This window comes from Bombyx mandarina, chromosome 23 (assembly GCF_030267445.1).
Source record: "Bombyx mandarina strain Sakado chromosome 23, ASM3026744v2".
Lineage (NCBI taxonomy): Eukaryota > Metazoa > Arthropoda > Insecta > Lepidoptera > Bombycidae > Bombyx > Bombyx mandarina.
This window is the reverse complement of record NC_143229.1, coordinates 1,212,597-1,236,652: the sequence shown is the minus strand read 5'-3', so window position 1 is coordinate 1,236,652 and position 24,056 is coordinate 1,212,597. Positions and strand designations below refer to the sequence as shown.

The 24,056-nt window shown below is 38.5% G+C and overlaps 1 protein-coding gene across 3 annotated transcripts in view; it reads left to right on the top strand.

The window, feature by feature from the left end:
• gogo (thrombospondin-1 like protein golden goal) overlaps positions 1–24,056 on the top strand; it is a 253,296-nt gene that overhangs the window by 194,350 nt on the left and 34,890 nt on the right. For 2 of the 3 annotated variants that reach the window (XM_089737383.1, XM_089737381.1), the window contains exons 5-9: positions 14,177–14,269; positions 18,399–19,300; positions 19,671–19,802; positions 21,964–22,142; positions 23,551–23,690. In XM_089737383.1, coding sequence (XP_089593509.1) covers positions 14,221–14,269; positions 18,399–19,300; positions 19,671–19,802; positions 21,964–22,142; positions 23,551–23,690 — 1,402 coding nt within the window. In that variant the 5' untranslated portion in view covers positions 14,177–14,220. Of the gene's footprint in view, positions 1–14,172; positions 14,270–18,398; positions 19,301–19,670; positions 19,803–21,963; positions 22,143–23,550; positions 23,691–24,056 lie in introns of all 3 variants that reach the window. The other variant, XM_089737382.1, reaches the window with a different exon arrangement.

Sequence of the window (24,056 nt, the reverse complement as noted above, 5' to 3'; positions counted from 1 at the left end):
CCGTTACCCCCCTCGACCGGGTATCCGTAAATGGATTATCCACCGTTAAAAAAAAAAAAAGGTACCACCATCCTGCTTATTACTGCCGTGAAGCAGTAATGCGTTTCGGTTTCAAGGGTGGGGCAACCGGTTGTACTGTTCAAAGTGAGACCCTTACAACTCATGTCCCAAGCTGGGTGGCGGCATTTGCGTTGAAGATGTCTATGGGCTCCGGTAACCATTTAATACTAGTTAAGCCGTCCTCGTCAGAGCTCGTCCACCCACTAAGCCATAAAAAACATTGTGAATATAACGGGATTTCAAAATATATATGAGTTTTTTAGGTCTTTTTTTTGTTTTCAATCAGTGAACCACATCGTGATTTATCTGATCGTATCTTAAGTCCATATAATAATATATCATAATGACTGCCCGCTATCCACCTAGAGACTCAGGTCCGAATTGACGATGTGTACGAGGCCTTACTCTTTAGTTTTCTTTTTTATGGCATATTGTTACTCTTTAATTTTTTTGTGAACGTTTTTCCTTAAAATGAATAGTAAGTAAAAGTTATCTTTCATGAAGGAATAATAACTGAAAGCTTCAATTCCTGTTTTTTATTTAAAACTAAACAAATCTGCAATCGAATATTTTATCACTATTTATTTGTACACAAATAAATGTAGACTGTAAAAAAAACCGAAAAGTGTAAATATACATATTTAGTACTCGTAGTCACTACGCACACACAAATACTGTCATTTAGGGATTTTCCCCACGATTTTTATTTTTGTTTTAGATAACCGTGCAGGTTTAGCAAACTAATTAGATTATTTATTTTATCAGCAATCCTATGAGTGAAAAATGTCCATCAAAAGGCGTTATTCTATTGGCTGTTTACGTCTAGAATCCTCTGCTGATAATCTTGGCTCTTCGTCTAAGTCAGCATTGTTGAATGTACTTCAATGAAAAAGAAATATGAGGAATAAATTTTATTCTAGTGGCGATTTTACTGAATGAAAGCTTCGATTTCCTGATACCACTGATAAAAAGAAAGTCTTAAGGGGCCAATATAAAGGGATCGAATAGCTTTAGTACCAAGCTCACTAGATATAAGTTGGTCGAGTTCTAGGAATGAAGTTATTGTTATTTATTATGTCCTAATGGCCCCAAGGAGAGCATTTGGCATGCACAATACTTCGTTATTGCGCATGCCAAAAAGTTATATGTTTCCTATGTTTTATGTCTCGGGTGGTCCCGAGTTATTATAATTACATTTCAAATCCGATCATTAGCATCTTAACAATATGTTGTATATCTTAAAAAAATCATGATATTTAACATTACGACTTATACTGTGCATGCGGATAGACAAACACAATTTACATATTTACTAGATCAATCATCGAATATAACATGTACTATGAGTTTCATAAAAAGGCAACTTATCAGCCGAAAAAGAGCCTTTATAAAAACAAACAATCTCTTGCAAACATTTCTCCGGAGACTGAATGCGCGCAGACAAAATCCTAATTCCTTGTGCTAACGCTTATATGTTTATGTAAATACCGTACTTAACCCTTGGCAAACTTAGCTCGGGTTTCACCGAGGGCCTTAAGTACCCTCCGGGGCAGTCCGTGAAGTATCCGGGTACTGTAGACCCGGCGTTTAACCTTCAAGTATAGAATGGAAATGTTGGTAAATATGTTCGGGAGTTTCTTGTTTTTGATCAACATACTGGTTTGCTAGCGTTTTGGTTATAGATGGTCCTGATTTGTTAGTTTTGTTGCAACGGATTCGTTTTCGTCGGAAACTATCCAGAATTTACAAGTGCCTCGGTTAAAACTTTAGTAAGAATAGATGATTGTTTTTTTAATGTGTGTTAAAGCAAAAACCCCTGGATGGATTTTGACCATAATATGCTGAAGTACCTAATGCTTAAACATTAAAATAGCAGATTGTAGTATAGTACGACATAAATTGGCTAATTAATGTTCGTGCAATCAAGGAGTTTTTTTCATACACTTAACGATACTCACAGCGGAGCGTGATCAGGTATCACTAATGTTCAACAAACAGCTTGTCGTCTGCATGTGTTTGTTCATTTCAATATAAAACATCATATTATCCACATTCTGATCTTCATCAAAAGCGTCTATAAAAGTCTACCAATATCTACATCAAGCACTGGTGAGGTGATCCTGTTTTATCGAACATCAGATAGTGATAGTCCTGATATTGCTGACGTCCACGAGTGATGATAACCACTCACCATCAAGTGGACTTTTGTGACGTGACAACGTCTTATAATTCGATGGAGCCGGCTGCACGCACGAAAAAATATGACTCATGAGGCGTTACCTCGTGTGAGCGATGCATCTGCGTGGACAGCTGCTATACAATAATACATTTACATGTTTTAGTCAAGTATGAAGTTCAGTGAAAAATTGAATGTGGTGTCAATTGTTTATAGCAACGATAATTGCGATAACGGAAAAACCATTCCATCAGTATTTTCTTATGACGTTGTCACGTTCAACTATCGTCAGTAAACCGACTTTACAGACAACCGATTTTTTTTTAAGTATTAGGGATGTTTCATCTAGACATTAATCTGAGTGCGATCAGAAACCAAAGCATGAAGCGTACACATATGTGCCATGCTGTAAAGCATACGGTCTTCATGCATGGACAGTTAGAATTGGATCTGAATTTCAATTACGTTGAACAAACATTGGTCAAACATTCCAATGGTGTTAGCAGCCGACTACAACAGACCGGTACATCTTCAGATTACTGATGTTGAATCCAAACATACCCTACGTAGGTAAACCACACGAAAGGGTGACGTATGTAGTCAAAAATAAAGATTATATTTGAATGGATTGATTTATTTGAGGGAGTTGAGAATATGTCATTGTTGTTTTGAGGATTAAGGTCTAAATTAGCCAGGAATTTTTGCATTATCAGTATTACTAATTTATTTTCCCTGCCTTTCTCACATCTATACTATTTTTAATATTATAAAGCTGAAGAGTTTGTTTGAACGCGTTAATCTCAGGAACTACTGATCCGATTTGAAAAATTCTTTCAGTGTTAGATAGTTTATTTATTGAGGAAGGCTATATAACATCACGCTAAGAACAATGCAAGCGGAGCACCAATAAAGAATGTATAAAAATCGGGCTTTTTCCCTTTTGAGAGCTTCCGCTGCGTGCGCTGCAGAAACGGTTAAAGTTTTGCTAAAATAATGTATGACAGAATTGTTCCCCTTTGAAAGTCTAAAAAAAAGTCCGCGACAGCATATGTCTATATGTCAAGGTTGATTGTTTCGATCTGTTCGATTTTGTCGTCGATCGGTCCCTCACTGCTGAGGATCGTGACTCCGTCCGATTTCGTCAACCAACTGTCTCCATCGATCCCGCCCTGCAGCCCGGTGGAGTGCGTCGCTGATAGGTATCCCCAGTTCCTCCGCTATTTGGTCCGACCATCGTTTGGGACCTCTACCCCTAGGCCTTTTTCCCTCTATTTTACCGGTCACCACAAGGCGTTCCACAAGGCTCACTATAACGTTTTGTATGCTAACCAAATTCGTTCTAAAGAATTATTTGTGGACTATTCCATGCGGATGAAGTCGCGGGCAAAAGCTAGTTTTTAATATTACTAAGGTACGTACTAAGGTAGTAGGATTTAGAGTACTATTGAGAGTTTCACATAAATTTTCGTATTGTGTGGGTAGCATTCACAACGTTTGCAGTCTAATGCGATACCGATGGCAGTGACGAAACTAAAACGTGAGACCATTCACTGGGAGCGTCGTTAATATGATACACAGTAATTGTAACAGGAATCAAACGACTCAAGGATCTAACAATGGAAAGTGTTTGAAAGTGACAAGCTGATGGCGATCTAATATTTTCCGATCCCAGTGTTGTGGATATAGCATTACGTCAACACGGATATCTATTCTTCTTCATCTAAAAAAAAAGTTGTGGATTATTCAAAAGGTCAGAGATAATAAAATCATTAAGCCGTAAAAGTGGTTTCCTTATCTATTAATACCTATCTTTTTTCTTCTTCTACCTATGCTGATAGCCTTGAGAGGCTATATCAGCGTTACTCTACCACCGGATCGGAATCGCGACCCACTGAGAAGATCCGGCGAGAAACTTAGTGGGCTGTGTCTACGGGTATACCTATCTGGTAATGGATACTAGTACCTACTTTCCTGATGGTAGAATTCGTATTATTCGACTGAATTTCTAACCTGTAATTTTTTTATCTGCTTTCAAATTTACACTGATATTTCAAAATTTGACCGCTACCTGTAATTTATCGAGTCTTGATTTTTTTTTTTCTGTGTTTTCTTTCTACCAATTTACTGGTGGTATATTGGTGCACTGGTACAGCCTTTGTATTTGTTTTTGGAGCGCCAGTCATGATGTCCATCGTGTGGTGAATGATTGAATGATTTGAATGTTCGAATAGTTGTTAAGTATACAGCGTTCGTGGTTTCTTAGGTTTTCAATTGTTCCCATTTACTGGTGGTAGGACATCTTGTGAGTCCGCACGAGAAGGTACCACCACCATGCCTGTTTCTGCCGTGAAGCAGTAATGCGTTTCAGTTTGAAGGGCGGGGCAGCCGTTGCAGCCATACTGAGACCTTAGAACTTATATCTCAAGGTGGGTGTCGCATTTACTTTGTGGATGTCTATGGGCGCCAGTAACCGCTTAGCACCAGGAGAGCTCTGAGCTCATCTACCCACCTAACCAATAAAAAATAAAAAGTTCGTCGATGCCAAATAAAAATTGTATTATCTCTTTAAGCTTGCACAGAATATGAAACAACTCTATGAGATATGAGCTTCACAAATCAACGAGGCTTCCGCTGTAAATTATGGACTCTAGTGGACTTTTGCGGCTCGGCAGCGATCGCTCAACTAAGTTTCTGTCTTATGTACGAATGAGCATTTGGGGCTTTCTGATTTAGTACTACTGAAACAATAAATGATTCCAAATTGCACGAAATGTTCAAGCGGTCTCCACAACTCACTTACACTGCACATTATAAATATATTAATTTTAACTTCTTTTCGAGGGTATAAAGAAAATAATTATTCGGGTATACATTTTTTACTATGATTTTTTTATTTTTGAAAATAAATAAAAAAACTACTTTACAAAGCTATCGACTTTATTTTATTCACAATTATTTTTTAAAAATATGTAATAATAATATACAAAGAAACAGCTATTTATATGAATAATAATAATAACCGTCATCAAGTAGAGTGTAGAATAAACATTAGATACTGTATAGCCATCATACTAAGACTATACATATATAAAAATCTTACGTTACGGACGTTTTTTCTCGGTTAGGGTGTACCCCTCCGCATCGTCCCATAAGGAGCTTCGTGCCAATAAATTTCTTGTATTTTGCAAGATCTCAATTGTTTGTTGCCGACGATCCGACATAAATAACAGGTAGCGTTTAGTTGAATAGTTGAGCTAGTGCGGACCTACATCACAAGCTATACGCGTCCATCTTATGCGACGGACGGGATAATGTCGCGGCTCCGAGTCAAGTATGTGGGGCCATTAAAACAATGGTTTTATACAATTTTTTTTTCTTTTTTTTATGTTTTTTGTTGCCTTTGTAGGCAGACGAGCATACCCACTTGAAAATAATTGTAATCATGGACGTCAGCAATATCAGCGGCACAGACAAGTCGCTAAGTTCAATTTCTGAACGTCAAAGTGCCACCAACTCTCTTTCAAATCTAGCCGCCAAAAGCATCGCATCAATTTTATACTTTTAGACTTTTTTTTCTTCTCAGTCGGACACTTTTGTTAGAGTGGTCGTGATTGCTCTGACAATTAACATTAACAGAAATAATACATAATAGTAACTCATTACATTAACGACTTAAATCTTCTAACCCACATTGACACATGAGTGATTATATACAAGTCTCAGTTTAATAGTGCAACGCTTGTCCCACTTATCTAACCAAAATGCAATATTGCTTCACTGTAAAAATAAGTACAGCAGTGGTACCCATCCAAGCCTTTCACAATACGCCTTGCCACCAGTATCATATTCAGTTATTGTAAACTAGGCAGGACGTAGCGTGAGGTGTTTCTACCGTCCACGGGCGCTTCTGATCAGCCATTTGTTGACAGCTTGCTACCACATGTTTTTATTGGACTGAAGAGAAAAATCAGAGGAATATGTTATTAACGTTAATGAGTACTCTAATTTATTTTGATCGTAATTCAAATTAATTAAGCGTTGAGAAATCTGCACTGTTTTACTCGTTATTGTGAATTCCAAACGCTAATTTCGTAGCCCAACGATAAATTCTCGCAACGTTCCACTTGAGCCGTGCACGCATCCGGAGAATTGTTTCCGGCGCTCCGTGACACGTCAGTTCGCCGTCCGGTGACAGCGGCGCGTCTGACGCGGGTATGCACAAAGTGACACGTGTCATATTACGATATATTGAGTCACTCGAACATTTTATTTTGTGTAAGCCAAGTTGAGATAACGCTATTGAAGCACTTGTTACATTTAGAAGCGACGGAAAATTGGCCGTGATTATCTTACTGAGTTTCTCGCCGGATCTTCTCTGTGGGTCGCGATATCGATCCGGTGGTAGATTCGTAAAAGCTCTTGCTAGGGCTAGTGTTAGCCAATACGCTAGGCTGGGCCCCGTGAGCTCGCCTACGCATTTGGCGAAGTTAGTTTAACCGCTTGAGGCTACTAGCATAGATAGGGAAAAAAGTTGTCCGTGATCACGAAAGCTAAAGCGAAACGTCAACCTCAACCGAACATGTAATTTCATTTATATTTACGAGTCGGGGAAAAACCGAAGAAAAATTATTCAGAATGCCGCACTGTATATTTTATTGTAAGATTATTAATGTATTCATTTAAAATGAAGGAAACACCGAGTCTGATCGATAAATTAAACAGTGTTTGATGGTTTATGGAAACTGGACTACCGACATACTACATATTTTGACTGACTCAATGGTGCAGTAGTTAGCGATCCTGAATGTTGCGTCGAGGGTCATGGGTTCAATTCTCACAAAGGGACAAAATTCGTGTGGTCATCAAGTTTGCGCCGACTCCAGGTGACTGTGAGAAAGGCAGGATAATGATGATGATGATGATGATCAAGTTTGCTTGCTGTTGGTCTGAGTGTTTAATATCAATGTATGTATTTCACCAAAAAAAAACCTAGACATACATACATACATGTCTACTACATACATAAGTATGTATGTTAGTCTCTGGTAACCATAACACAGGGAATCCCAAATTGGATCCGGTTGACTGTGCGTGATTTTTTTTCAATTATATATTATTTATTTATTATTTTTATATTATTTATGCGTTTTGGTTTGAAGGGCGGTGCATTCATAGCTAAAAGGGAGACCTTAGAACTTATGTCACAATGTGGCGGCATTTACGTTGTAGATGTCGTGGACGTTCGAGGGCATTTATAAGAAATTGTTAGTCTTCATAACAAACAGAGTTCATCCGACTAGAAGTTTCATGGAAAACCTTTTTTCAGTAGTTTCTTTTTAATCAAGTAATATAAGAAGTGAAACTGCAAAAATACTTTTAATTCAAAGTACCTTAGCGAAAAAAAAAAGCTCCTCCACCGTATTGTTTCATCGGGGTTTCATTAAGCTGAAACCCACTTCCCGTGGAAGTCAAGTTTCATTAGCCTCATTCGAGACGAGGGAAATATGAGGGGAAAAAAAACGCCCACACCGACTTCCGCCAGGATTATTTAATTTATCGCGTTTATTAAAACTATTATTAACAGTAAATTTCAGGGCGCTGAGATCTTTAGCAGCTCGTTTGGCGCTCGCGGAATTTCGATAAAATTAACGTCTTTTGACTTGCAACGAGCGCTCCCTATAAATTGTATAGCAAGTCTATTTGTAAAATACGGTATCCGGCTATGGAATGAGCTCCCCTCCACGGTGTTTTCCGAGCGCTATGACATGTCCTTCTTCAAACGAGGCTTGTGGAGAGTATTAAGCGATAGGCAGCGCCTTGGCTCTGCCCCTGGCATTGCTGAAGTCCATGGGCGACAGTAACCACTCACCATCAGGTGGGCCGTATGCTTGTCTGTCTACAAGGGCAATAAAAAAATAATTAAATTGCGATGTTAATTCATAAACTCTATCGAGAAACTTGTTGTTCAGGGTAGAGTAAATGGTAAAAGATCTCGTGAACGAATCCCCAGGCGCTGGACTGATCAGGTGAAAGACCTTACTGAAACCCCATTTAACGAGTGCGTGCGCCAAGCTTCAGTTCGCAAACTATGGAAAACATATGTCTTTAATAAACAAGGCTTTAATAAACAAGAATCCACATGACCACGACTGCTCTGCCAAGAGCAACCGACTATGATGACGATTAATTCATAAGAGTGCTGATATAATTAAGCCTGAACAGCAGTGGTTTAGCTGTGCTTCTGTGGGATCACTTGACTTCAGACCGACTGTACAGCCTCCTAAATCACTAAAGATAAATTATTTTTCTGCGAGTTTTTTTGAGTATTTAAATTTTAATCTCGTTTTAATAGTGATATTTTATAAGCAAGCTTTTTGAAGTGAAACTTCTTTAGGCGCGTTGATAGTAAAATTTAACTCACGACAGATTCGTTACGGCTAGAGAGAAAAGATACAATATAGGACGAGTGAGAGTGAGAAAATAGACAGAGCGTCTCGCGAACCACTCGACCGTGGAGAGAAGGAGAAAGCGAGCTAGGTTGTTTTTCTTATGCACATTTATACACATATTAATAATAATAATAATAATAAAAATCATTTATTGCCTTTCACATCACAGAAAATAAAATGGAATACAAATAAAAGAAAAGAAAAAAAAAAGAGAAAAAGGCAAAAGGAGGTGGCTCAGCTATTGCTGTTCGAGGTTGATAAATCGAACAGCGCTGATTTTCAGTCACCCCCGTTTCCCCCTGGTTCTTTGCGGGAATGAAGGCTAATTACGTGTGTACATACTTAGAATATGGTATAAATTAGTAAAACTAGTAAATAATAAAAATTTAAGAAAAGAAAGCAAAACAAAAATCAAATAAAATTGTGAACCCGAATACAAAACATAATAAGCACACAGTAACAACACCCCGTAGGCAGCCCACAACGAAACAACAAATAAAATAAAATAAAATAAAGCACGATTATACTATTACTGATACTGGCAAGCAGCACAACATTTACACGTGTACATTAAAAATAAATAAAAATAACTTTAATAAAAGGAAGTTTTCACAAGCAAGGATTAAACTAGTTACTATAAATACTATAAATTAAATTAGTTTTTGTGAATCCAAAAGAAATGTTTTTAAACGATTAATAAAGCCATGCTTTGTTACAATGTGACGAATAGGTGGTGGGAGATCGTTCCAGCAATGCGTAGCTGCGTATTTAAACGCTCCCCGAAAAGCAGCTATTTTATATTTGGGCGTCAACAATGGCTTAACAGCAGCTCGTGAGCCATACCTGTACTGAGTGCTTCTCCAATCTAACTTCTCATACAAGTACCTAGGTTCATGTGTCGAAATCACTCCAAACAGTAAGACTGCTAAGTGCAACCTTCTTCTAGCTGCCATTTTCAATATATTGTGATCATTTAAATAGGGCGTTATGTGTCCTCTCACAGGAATGTCAAAGCAATACCTGGCACAGGCATTTTGAATGCGTTGTATTAATTTTTCAGTTCTCGAGAGTAAACAGGGATCATAAACAGTATCACAGTAATTTAATTTCGACAAAACTAGACTATCGATAAGCAACTTCCTAATGGGTACACTGACGTACTGTCTAAACGAGTACAGAATCTTCAGTCTGTAAAAACAAGTTCTTAAATTCTATTATTAATCTAATATTAACTATCTTACATTTATTTTTAACGAAGAAATATAAAAAAAAATCTATATCTATCTATATATTAATACGTGAAGCAAAAACTTTGTATCCCTTTTTACGAAAATTGCGTGGACGGAGGAGTATGAAATTTTCCACACTTATACAGAATATAGAGAAGAAGTGCACAATGCTAATAATTTTTTTAAATAATGCCTAAAAGATACATTAAATCAATAAAGAAAACATTACACACACTACATACCATGTATTTGACGCACACACGCATGCATACTATTTATTGTCAAACTTTTGTTCTTGACGTCTGTTGTCAAATTGAGAATAGATTAAATATTGTTTGTCTTTGTTAATATTTTTTATAGTGTAGTCTTGGCGAAATTACAATTAATTATAGTCGAACACAAACACATACAAACACATACAAACTTACAATTCCAATTAATTATAGTCGAATTTCGACTACTGCGGGACCTCTAGTATCATTTAAAACATATATAAATTGTTACGAGGTCGTTTCTTTTATACACAGCATTCCCATATTACAAGAGAAATTTGATTTAAGTATGAAAAATTAAGAAAACCACAATACTACACACCGTAAAAGAAGTTTCGCTTCTTTCACGAGCAACTAGGTGCACGCGCACCATTTTTTTATTATATAAACGTCCGTCGGCTGTGAAGTGGTTATAAGAATCCAAAGCTTATTAAGGTATGAGATCTACATCTCGGTTGTAAAGTGTAGTAGCTATCTAATCCTTTAAGCTAGAAAGAATTACTGTTTCACGGCTGAAGTAGGCAGGTTGGTTGGTAAACACTCATGCGTGCTTAGAGATGCCCTACCACCATTAAATATGCAAATTACAATTGCTTTTTATTACGCGATCTTATACCTTTATCGTGGAAATAATTCCTGAAGATGTATTAGCTATGTATTTTATTGGAAAATTTGGTACCTGCCTGCGGGATTCAGACACCGGCGTAATGGCATCGTTCAATACCGGTGCCCCGGACATAAAAAAACTACATACACACACATATGTGCATATAGTTCATAACAACGTAATTCGTAATTTTAAAGATAAATTTAATAAGATCACGATCGTTCGTTGTCAGTCAATCGCTACACGAATAATACTAGCCGTCGGCGTTTATTTACCGTCGTATCCCGGCTTGAACCGGCCGAAGCCGGTTAATAACTGCACAAGTACAAACGTACTGATCGCCGAACAAGACTTTAATTCGCTTCGTACCTGTAAAGTTATGTAATCTTTTTTTTCTACCTAAGCTGATGGTCTAGAGAGAGAGATCATATCAACGTAAACTTAACTAGAACGTGAACTCACGGGGTTCAAACCTGACGATCTTGCTAACATGAACCCTAGCAAGAGTCGTGCTTCGCAGAATCGACCACCGGATCGGAAACGCGACCCACTGAGAAGATCCGGCGAGAAACTCAGTGGGCTATGTCTATGGGTTAATTTACTCGCCGAGCCCTTCGTCGCAAGCGACGGGTTCGATGAGGATGGGGACCGGTGCTTGTGGTACCTAAAAGCACGCCCTAACATGCAGGTGAGGTCACCTACATGTTAGGGCAAAGCTGAAATAGCCTCTCAAGGCTATCAGCATAGGCAGGAAAAAAAAAGTGGTCACGAATGACTCGAAACGCGAGAATAAGCCGAACAAGAAGATTTCAATAATGCCCACGGCTCGCGTTATCCGGAATTCAATAATAAAAGGATCAGTAAAAATATTTTTAGATCGTTCAAGTACATTCAATATTAATTTAACACTTTGGATTTTTCGTTTATTAAAATTTTGTGTTTGATTGACACGGAAACGAAAATTCATGGCTCGTTTCCTTTGAAGATCTCCACAGTCAAAGATCATCGCAAATTGTTTCTTCCCGATAATTCAGGAAAACCGTAAAATAAAAAAATAATAATAAAAAAAACATTAAGAACAAAGTTATGTAATTTGCGAATATCATTATCATCTTTCTCAACGAAGATTCAGAGAGCAGCTCGATTTCTTTTGTGAAGATTCATTTTGCAATCATCGACCCGAACTTGTACAAAGGGAATATCATTGATACCTTATTAAAGCAAAGGGAGCTCCAAGTTTTTGACGTAAATAAAATATGTAATCAGACTTGATTTAAGGCTTTTTGGAAGTTAGACGGTTGGTCTCCATTCGAAATCAACGAAGCGTAACGGATAAAATAAATATGAATAACGACGCAATGTACTTTAAACAGACTTTGTTTTGTTACGAGAGAGTTTTGATTTACTTGTTTTCTGCCGTCGATGTGGTCTAAAGAATAAGATGCTTATAGGTTCATTATAGAAGCAGCTACGCTCTGAAATTATTGGAGATTAAAATTGCAGATAGTAAGTTTTGAAAATACCTATAGTTATATACCATATCGGCGGGTGAAAGATTATTTGGTTTAAGCAACATTTTGCTCAATACGCGACATTTATCTTTGTAATTAGAGGTCCGTTTTATTTGGTATTAGTATCAATAGCTCGAAGTTTTTTTATTTTATTTCTTAGATGGGTGGACGAGCTCACAGCTCACCTGGTATTAAGTGGTTACTGGAGCCCATAGACATCTACAACGCGCCACCCACATTGAGATATAAGTTCTAAGGTCCCGAGTATAGTTACAACGGCTGCCCCACCCTTCAAATTGAAACGCATTTCTGCTTCACGGCAGAAATAGACAGGGTGGTGGTACCTACCCGCGCGGACTTACAAGAGGTCCTGCCACCAGTAAAAATAAGATAGAGCTCTCTACAGTGTTATGGCGGGTTGCCTAACCCTTCAAACTGAAATTCTTGACTCCTTCAAGGCAGTATCCTACCGCCAGTAAAAGGTCACAGCTTATTTTGGATTTACAAAGAACAAATAAATTAATCGCAACTAAAAGGTATTGTTTATTGCTTTTTAAATCAAACGACCCACCGCCGGCTCTCCGTAATAATAGGACCAAGCGACGTGATTACGACCCGACGTATGTAGCTTTTAACAGGCCATGAAACAACTTTGTTGTCTAATGTTAAAGAGACTTTTTATAGGGGATTGTAATGTTATTCGGTTTTTATTCGCTATAAAATGGATCGGTTTTATTGGATTTAGAGTTGGTCTTGTCGTTCTTTCTAATAAGATCAGAATCCGTAGACGTATGTCGCTATCCACCTTTAGACCTGATTAAAATAGTAGCCAATCCTATACCGCAGAACTCGTACCGAATTTCAAAAAAAAATCATTGCTGACCTAATAGTTAGTGGTCACGGAATGCCATCGACCACTTTGAAACGTAATCTCAAAATCCGAATGGTTTATTTCTGTAAAAACCCTCCTCAGTTTCTCGTCGGATCTTCTCAGTGAGTCTCGTCCAATCCGGTGGTAGATTCATCGAAGCCTTTGCTAGGGTTAATATCAGCAAATATGCAAGGCTGAGCCTCGTGAGCTTGCCTACGCATTTGGTGAACCTAGTTTAACCCCTCGAGGCTCGAGCAGAAGTAGGGAATTAAAAAGAAAATCCGGGTAGATGGTAGATTCTGTGAAGCACTGCTCTTGCTAGGGCCCGTGTTAGCAACGTCTCCAGGTTAGAACCCCGTGAGCTCACCTACTCGCTCGGTGAATCTAGTATAAAGCCTCGAGGTTACCAAAAAACGTAGGAAAAAAAAAGTGTGACAGTGAACACAAGCCTTATAGAATTGGCCTCTATCTACATTGTTTCTATTTGATTTAAGCGTTCAAATAATAATAACAGCCGGCCATACAATGGTCGTAAACATCTGTGTAGACATTATGCTCTACCAATAAATTAAGAGGGGAGGGCGGGTAGGAACTTTTTCTGAAATTTCACACGAGGAGCTAAATGAGTATATGGTATTTTTACTGCGATTGAGTTATTGAAGCTGGAAGTGGTTGGTGGATGAATAGCCGAATAGGTTATTGTGAGTGGAGGTTTTCCTTTCCTTCATATTTCTATGGTTAGCTTAACGAAGGAAGCAGTATTGTTTTGATTAGAGAAACTCAGTGGGCTGTGTCTGTGGGTTAGTTTACTCGTCGAACCCAAGCGACGGGCTCGGCGAGAACGGTGACCGGTGCTTGAGGTACCTAAAAGCATCTTTAGTGGATCGTAAGGATCCGAAATGACGTGTTTAGGGCGACGTCGACTGTTTACCATTTGGCCCGCAGGATATGTTATGATAGTTATAATAGTTGATACAAGACAGTGTTTTTGTTACAGGTAGTCAATGGCTGAAAGATTGAAGGTTTGATGGGGCGGTGACGCAGCATGCGCCGTGGGCCCTACGCCGCGATCCTGCGGCTGCTACTCATTGCCGGTGAGTAAACTTTAAAGATTTAGTCTGTTATTTATTTATTGCTTAGGTGTGTGGACGAGCTCATGGACGCAATGTAACGCAAAAAAATTAGCTGACGCCGGGAACTTATTAAAGTGCAAATTAAAATTAATTATCAAAATAAATTAATATAATTAAATACAAATTATTATTAATTAAAACTAATTAATTTTCATTAATTCGTCAATTATTACAATAATAATCACTATTTTATTACGGAGACAGTAGCGTGGGTAATCCTGTGGTGTGAGCATGATGACATATTGAATTTGACAGGAATCAGTTAAGTGCGGTCAGCGAACACTAGAGCAAGCTTTGAGGGAGGGGGAGTCCAGCAGTGGTCATCTGTGGGATGATAATAATTATTACAAGTTATTCCCGCTTCAGTTTTTCATAATTAAATTTTCATCGTAACAGAAGTCTTCGTGGTCTAAAGGATAAGACGTCCGGTGCATTCGTATGTAGCGATGCGTCGGTGTTCGAATCCCGCTGGCGGGTACCAATTTTTCTGATGAAATACGTACTTAACAAATGTTCACGATTGACTTCCACGATGAAGGAATAACATCGTGTAATAAAAATAAATAAATAAACGTTATAGTTTACGTAATTACTGGTGGTAGGACCTCTTATGTGTCCGCACGGGTAGGTACCACCACTCTACTTATTTTTGCCGTGAAGCAGTAATGCGTTTCGGTTTGAAGGGTGCGGCAGCCGTTGTAACTATACTGAGACCTTATACTGAGAACTTATATCTCAAGGTGGGTGGCGGCATTCACGTTGTAGATGTCTATGGGCTTCGGTAACCACTTAGCACCAGGTGGGTTGTAAGCTCGTTCATCAATCTATAGAATAAAAAAATTAAATAAAAAAATAAATTAATTCGTATATTAAATAATTTCGTAAGCCGGAATCATTTAGGCAAAAAATAAAGTGTACCAAGCGCAAATACAGTCCAAGCCCACCTAGGGGCCCCTTAATTACTTGCTTTTGTGTTATTCACAAGCGTGAAATGGTGCATTTTAATTTCGTACACTCAGCGTGAAAGGTGAAAAGTCTCGCGCGAAAATCATCTCTGTATTCCTGTATCCTGTTATTATTACGAGGTACAAGCTGTAACAGAAGCGTGTCGGTGCACACGTAAAAAATATTAAAAGGTTTTTGAAAACAAGAAGCAAAATCACGATTGCTGAATAGATTTTTGTTCAACCATATCAACAACTAGAACTACCAACTAGTGGCATAGTGATCGTAAGCTTGTTTGGTAAATCTATTATGATTAATTTTTTAGTCTCTCTGCAGAATACTTTATAATTTTGTTTTTTTATTGCTTTGATGGATGAGCTCACGGCCCACCGGGCGTTAATTGGTTACCGGAGCCCATAGACGTCTCCCTTTTCCGCCCCCCATGAATAGGTCCAGGGGCGAGGGACTTGGGAAAGCCCTCGCCCCCTATTCGATGGACCTGAGACGGAGGCGCATGCGGGTGTCGGCGCGTGCCTCTGAGGCGATGCACGGAGTAGCTGAACGCCTCACTACCCCGTGCAGGAGACGAGGCCTGGACAGACCGGGCCAGCACTGGTGTGGGGCTGCCGAAGAATTTGGATTCCCGCGGCCCTGCGCGCACGTGTAGGTGAACACCGGGGTGGTTTTAGCCGGTAGGAGTCCGGCACGCCCCTCCGCTTTTCCCCAGGCGGAGGTAGTCCATGAGGATTTCCCTCCGAAAAAAAAAAAAACCCATAGACGTCTACAAGGTAAATGCCGTTACCCACCTTGAGACGTGAGTTCTAAGGTCTCACTTTTAACAATACAACGGCTGCCCCGCCCTTCAAACCGAAACGCATTACTGCTTCACGGTAGAAATAGGCAGGGTGGTGGTACCTACCTGTGCATACTAACAAGACATCCTTCCACCAGTAATACTACATCATATCTGCTTTACACCATACTTAATATGATCGTGAGTATCGCAAAAGGGAGTTAGAGTAGGGTCTGTGACTATTATTCTACGTGCGAAGATATACAAGTACCACCATCCAGTATTTCTTTGCCCTGGGCAGAGTTTTCTGAATTATAGAGTAGAACGTTGTTAGTGGAGACTTCGGTCTCATGTCCCTTGGAAGAAGTTTGTGATGACTGGTCTCGCCCTTCTTTCTTTCTAAAGATGAGACGTTTGGGTTTAAAAGTGACGCTAGCATGGTTTTTTTACGACATGGTGGGACATACCACCCCATAGTCCCAAGTCGTGCTCAAAAATGGCGATCATCATAAAATATTATCCTAAAACATTATAATTTCACTGAGCTTTCTCGCAACGCTATAACTTCAAAGCTTAATTTAAATATTCAATTTAATGGGCGTATCCAGGCTAGCTCTTTACGTGTTTAAAACTTTCTTTTATAGTAAAAAAGTTTCAGAGCTTTATAACTGAAAATAATTTTCATCACTAAAATAGCTTTCTGAAAATTGCTGATATGAAATTTTTATAGTTTAGTTTGACGTTTTTCATTGAATTTTCCCCTTCAAGGTAAACGTGGTTTGGCACGAGCTTAGAAATTGAAGCGAATTCTGCATTTTGCCTCCGTTTCGTGTATCTCAAATATTTCGTTGTATGCTTTTAAATATAACAAACACTAAAATATTTACTGGGAAATGTTAATAATGGTTTGTCGAGAATTTAGCATTTGCAAATGTTACTAGTATTGATAATGACCATGACCGGGATGCGCGTCGAGCAGTGCTGGGTGAGATCTCAATTGATTTAACTATTATTGTTACGATAGCTGTGTCAGTGCACGGTTTGATAGCGAACAGCTTCGACTGACACCTTTTGAAGTCATCGTGGCCTAAAGGATAAGACGTCCGGTGCATTCGTGCCGAGCGATGCACCGGTGTTCGAATCCCAGGCGGATACCAATTTTTCTAATGAAATACGTACTAAACAAATGTTCACGATTGACTTCCACGGTGAAGGAATAACATTGTGTAATAAAAATCAAACCCGCAAAATTTTAATTTCCGTAATTATTGGTGGTAGAACCTCTTGTGAGTCCGCGCGGGTAGGTTTTTTTTTTTTTATTATTGCTTAGATGGTTGGACGAGCTCATAGCCCACCTGATGTTAAGTGGTTACTGGAGCCCATAGACATCTACCACGTAACTGCGCCACCCACCTTGAGACATAAGTTCTAAGGTCTCAAGTTTGGTTACAACGGCTGCCCCACCCTTCGAACCAAAACGCATTACTGCTTCACGGCAGAAATAGGCAGGGTGGTGGTACCGACCCGCGTGGACTCACAAGAGGTCCTACCACCAATAAAAACCAAAAAAAGGTACCGCCACCCTGCCTATTACTGCCATGAAGCAGTAATGCGTTTCGGTTTGAAGGGTGGGGCAGCCGTTGTAGCTATACTGAGATCTTAGAACTTATATCTCAAGATGGGTGGCGCATTTACGTGATAGATGTCTATGGGCTCCAGTAACCACTTAGCACCAGATGGGCTGAGACCCACCTAAGCAATAAAAAAAGCAACAAAAGATAAATAAATAAAAAAGGTTTTGCTATCCAGTTCGGTGAATGGTCTGGTGCAATAAGCAGTAGCTATTGACACGGTGCATATCTTAGGGTTTTCCATTCTAGGATTGCACTGGGCATCTTGTCCCGCAGGCCACGACGACATCCAGTTAATAAATTTTTTAACAATAATCATGAATAATAGTGCATTATTTATAGAGTCCATAATTTTGTTGTTGTCAGTGTGGGTGGAGGAGTATTTCACCCATAGTAGATTTCGCTACTGGAGGATTTTTTTGCTTCAATGTCATATCGGTCAAGAACCTTTCGAATTATTCAACATGATTAGGTAGAAACATAAATAAGAGGCGGTAGCGGTACTTACTAATACTGCATGGGTTTTCAGCCCCCCCAACAGTAATTCAAATTTATTAGAGTGGACTCAGACTCAGACTCCAAATTACCTTTATTGGCAATCACGATGGAAAGGTCCGCTTCGGCTTAAGCCTATTAACGTTAATGCCGGTGCTGTTTTCTTGACTTTAATTACAATTATATGAAAAACTCTTTCGTTAACATACCGTAATTTTGCTTACAGGCAGCACAAGATTCGTCAATCCTCATTCAAGTGACAGTACAGATCTCAAGCAAGTATGGGTAGAGATACCCACCACCGTCGTAGCTTTGGGAGGCGATGTCCGTATTCAAATTCACGGCGTTACTGGTACTCGCCTGAAGGTTCGCCTCGCCAGAGAAGACGACGAAGGGAGAACTCTCCTCGCCACAATGCCGCTAGCTCTTGACTCTGAAAGCCGAATGACAATACCGTGCGGATACTTATCAAGAGGAGGCACTTATTACTTGGAACTTATTGCTGATAAAGATAACTTCCTAAACGAAGATTACACCACGGAGAATTTCACAAATGAAATTGATGATGATGTTAAACAGGATGAAGATAATGGTTTTTCTAAACGCAACGTCGATGATTTGGATGTCTTTAATAAAAAAGACTATCAAATCACAAGTGACTCTAATTTAGATAGTTATACGAAAATAAGTGTTGATGGTGCGGAGTCTAATCAAAATACAGATAATGTAACTAAAAGATATGTATATAATGAACATAGTAGTCGAATTAGTGATAGTAAAGAGCATATTGTTGACGGAACAGATGAGATTCTAACAGAATCTAGACTGAAGAGGGATGTTGATAATGAAGGTAGTATAATGGATGCTGGAGATAGTGTTGTTAAATCTTGGAAGTTCGACGTGCAATGGCCCACAGCTAATCTTGATGTGACCCCGGAAAATATACAAACTTATCCACAGAGACAAGTGATGGCCATCATAGAGTTTCCAAGGGTTGTTTGTACACCAATAGAATCCAGTGCTGATTTCTTTCTAGAATTGTTGTATTGTGGCCATTCGAGCGGTCGAGCTATGCTGTGTGATGGGAAGAATAGCAGTTCTCATACACACGCTCTATATTCGGAGGAGGTAATTTTTACAATGATTCTTAATTTTTTTAAGAGTTGCCCATTCATAAATGACAACTTCAGGCATGAGAATTGTATTGTTTTTCTTTGCCTTATTTTAATTGGTAATCTGGTAATCTTGGTAATCTGCCGATCAATTAAATTGTTGATAAATGTAATTTACAAGCAAAAAAATGAGTAATTGAAAAACATGATATTTCCTGGTATCATTTGGTAATTTATTGGAAATAGTCCTAAATACAATGTCATTTATGTGGGCACTGGAGGAAAGCACGTAATACAAATGGAAAATAGATCTATTAATCCTTCATGAATGAGAATATTACCGAATAAAACGATGTCCACTCTTTAAACTGTACTTTCTGTTTCAGATGCACGGCTTCCCTGGCCGTCGTACAATGACCCTGAGATGTGAATTCTTTGGCCAGGCTGGTGATTATGCCTTAACCCTACGACCAGCCGCAGCAGCGGGTCCACAAGATTCTGCTATTGCTTTTATTAAGGTAAGCCTATTCAATATTTGCCTCCTCTAATTCTTTTGTTTTCCTCTAGTTTGTGTGCCATTGGTCGTAATGGTCATAAATACAGCGTATATTTGCTGCGGAGAAACCATGTCACTTATGTCCCTATTCTTTGATAACCCCTCGACAATGAGTGGTTGTGATTTTGTCTGTTTTCTATGCAAATAAAACCAGTAAAATAAGGTAAACACTAGACGTGGAATTTTTAGTTCGGATAAGTTTCAAGTTTTAAGAGTATCCTTATAAAAATGTGAATGATGTCGTTTAATAACAAATTTTTCTTACGTTACTAGATTGGGGAAAATTCTGAAAACTGTCAAAATTTGCGGTTTTGTCATTGACTCATAATTTTGTGTATGATGCGCCCTAATAAATGTTTAAATCAAACAGGCCTAATCCGATATCAGCTTTACGGTCATACCTTCGAAATATCAAATTCACGATACACGCAAGGAAATTAGGGCAGGCTTTTAAAATTTCCAAATGAAAAACAGTCGTAATACATCGTAAACCGTAAAATCGATTCTCGTGAAATCCCCACCGAAATTGGGCTTGCCAGCAATTTATATGGACGAAAGTTTCAGTACATACATGTTTTATTCAATTTTGTATCAACACGGTAAAATATGATTAACCAATTACGTATATCTTTATTTGGATATCTACTTTCAAATAAATTTCACCATTAAATAAGTAAACATACAAAACTAAGGTTATACAGCAAATAATTTTTTTTTTACCTTGTCTCCGATTCAGATCAAATGGTATTCGATTATAATTTGCGTAATTACTGGTGGTAGGACCTTTTGCGAGTCCGCACGGGTAAGTACCACCACCCTACCTATTTCTGCCGCGAAGCAGCAATGCGTTTCGGCTTAAAGGGTGGGGCAGCTGTTGTTACTGTTATTGCTTAGATGTGTGGACGAGCTCACGATCCACCTATGGTACCAGAGCTCATATCGTAAATACCGCCAACCACCTTGAGACATGAGTACAGAGGTCTCAGTTTTTACAGTACACGACTTCCCTACTCTTAAAGCCGAAACGTATTGCTGCTTCACGACAGAAATAGGCAAGTCGTCAGAACCTACCTGTGTGGACTCACAAGACATCCTATGGTAGTTTGATTTTAAACGAATTGTGACATTTTCCGCCAGCATCAGTTTTCCTTAAGTATGGCCTTGAAATGATCATGTGGGATACGATACAGTATAATTAAGTAAATAAGAAGAGGACGCGGAAGAAGAAGAAGCAGAGATGGACGATGAAGAAGCAACAATAAGTTGAGGAGAACCGCCTCGTAAACCGCCTATTATAGCCTAATACAGTACATGTTAAGGGCCGAACCAATTGTTATCATTAGGACTCTGGCCACGATGAAGGAAAGTTCAGAAAATGAAAACAATAGTAAAGCATAAAATTATTTAAATAAGCAACGCCAGAAGATAAGTTAAATTATACTTTTTATACATTCGTGGTTCATTGTTGAAATTGTGCAATAATTCAAAATTTTATTTTGCGCGAGTCAATTTCACGAGAAACATAAACACGGCAAACAGAACGGCCATTTATTGTAAATAAAATTTAACGTAGATTGCTTTCACCACAGCATTCTTAATGGCCGTTATAAAATACAATCATTCCTACGAGTGCTTAGGCGATGAAATATGCAAAGATATAAAAGGGAAACAAAAAAGTTTTGATGTTGAATGAGTTTCACGAAAAAAATATTGTTTTGTTGGCTTTAAATGGTTTAAGTTTAGTGAGATTCGCGTTCGAAAATATGGTGCTATAGCATTTTTCATTTTACGACTGAGTTATTGTGTTTGGCTTGTCTTAGCACTTTGGATTTCGATTTTAATTTATAGCAGACAATTCTACCTTGCGACTTTCACATGTGGATTAAGCAGCTATATCTTAATAAACGTGGTTCATGCTTCACAATCATTTGAAAGTCAGCGTGATTTTGTTGGCGACTTCATCCTTCTAAATCACTTTATCATAATGACAATGATAATAAATGTTTTAATTTAAAAGAAAATTATTTAATGAAGCGGATGAATAATTCAGTAATAACGAAATATCTTTTTTTATCTTTTACCAGATTTTATAGAAAACTGTAGGATGGTCATTCCTTTCACAGGCGGACTGGTCTGATCAATTCGTACTCAATGTACCAGGCGGATCCGTGTTCCCGTGTGGAGACGGGGTACGCGTCTTATTCCAGTATCCAGAATGTGCGATCGAAGATGTGGATAGAGTCCGTGTGTTCGGTAGAGACTCGGACAAACTGCGCTACATCGTTGAGAGGAGAGTTCGCAGGTAAGATTGGATTAAAGTTTGAGAGTGTCTATATACTTTTTGCAGATAAGAATTATTTTTTATACGCAATACTATCAATAGTGTAGGTTCACTTTGAAACTTACTTCACTATGCTCCATTTAAAGTATATGGTTTTTCGCAAACAATGAAACCGTCTCAATTTTACTACTGGTAATCTACCTGGCTATTAATTAGAAAATAGGGTTTTTGACTCTAACTCCCCAACCACTCCTAGTACAGCTTCATATCAGCCGCCGATAGCGTCAGTAAAACCATCTCTAAATATTAGCATTAAAAAGAATATCTATAAAATTCCAATCACAACATACGACGTTTCTATTCTGAAGTCGAGCCACTGGTTTACATTAACCGATTGGGTTAATTAGTTGTTAAAATTGCCGAATAATTTGACCGCTTAATTTAACTGGTTTAATTATAGATTCCGCAATCAATTTAACTAATGTGGTAATGGGAATTGCTCGTGTGTTCTGGTCATTGACATTCGATTTAAAATTTTCGGTGCGGTACAATATCTATATTCATAGCTTGGTATACATGGCTTCAAAAATATAATAGTATTTCTGGAGTCTTCAATTGCTTTGTCATAACGCGGATTTCAAAGGTATAAACTCTCAATAAATCTAATAAAGGAAACTTCCACTATCTGCTCAAGCTAAAGCTTTTCATAAATTATTATAGCTTTAAAACACAAGCCTTATCTACCTTTTATTGCTTAGATGGCGGTCTGACGGTCTACCTGGTGTTAAGGGGCTACCGAAGCCCGTACACATTTACAACGTAAACGCCGCCACACACTTCGAGATATGAGTTCTAATGTCTCAGTTTTTAAAGTACAACTCTCACCCTTCGAACCACAACGCATTACTGCTTCACGGCAAAAATAGGCAGGGTGGTGGTACCTACCCCTGCGGACTCACGAGAGGTTCTACTACCTACTTACCTAGTAAATAATCTGTTCTGTTAATAATAACATAACATAACATAACATAACATAACATAACATAACATAACATAAGTATATTTCGTAATCAGCACGGGGACATTACGAGCTCCACACATGTAATCCTAAAGTTCACTAAAATATTTTTTTCCACATTAATAAGCAAACTAGTACAATCCACAAACATTATGTTGTTTACGTTCACAAACTGCATGAACCGTCTTAAATGAGCTCCCCTCAACGGTGTTTCCCGAGCGTTAGTACATGTCCTTCTTCAAACGAGGCTTGCGGAGAGTACTCAATGGTAGGCAGCGGCTTGGCTCTGCCCTTGACATTGCTGATCAAGTGGGCCGTATGCTCGTCTGCTTGCAAAGGCAATAAAAAAATAAGCTAAGATAAGCTACTATAAGCAGATACTTAAAAATAACATTTCCAAATTTAATCCAGGGGTCAACATACTGCGACCTTCGACTGTCGGCTCTTCACGGAGCGCTATCCTGAATACTGCTTTGTTTACGTGTCTCAAGCTGTAACCGGTGCAGTGGCCGACGTTAGGATGGACTGCCTACCCACTTTACCACTATCAGGTATGATACTTAATTACAATACAAAACAGTTTTTTTTTTAAAACCGAAATTTAAAAATTTAAATTTTATATATCCAGTACCAAGTCTTTATCACCTGTTCGTAGTAGTGGCATTCCCATTTTAGTAACAGCTTCGACTTTTCCTATGATTCCTATTTTGGGCATTAGTGATAAGTCCGCAGAGAACTTGCACTTATCTAATATCGCCTTGATCGTTTATGTCCGAAGCAATCACGTAGTAGTTACGATTCATGAATGCGAGATAGCCATAATTCTGATGCACCTGAAATTTGGACTTAATATCTTACGGCTTATGATAGCTTTTTATGTTATAAGGCTCAAGAAACTACTGTACTTGCATCTTTTG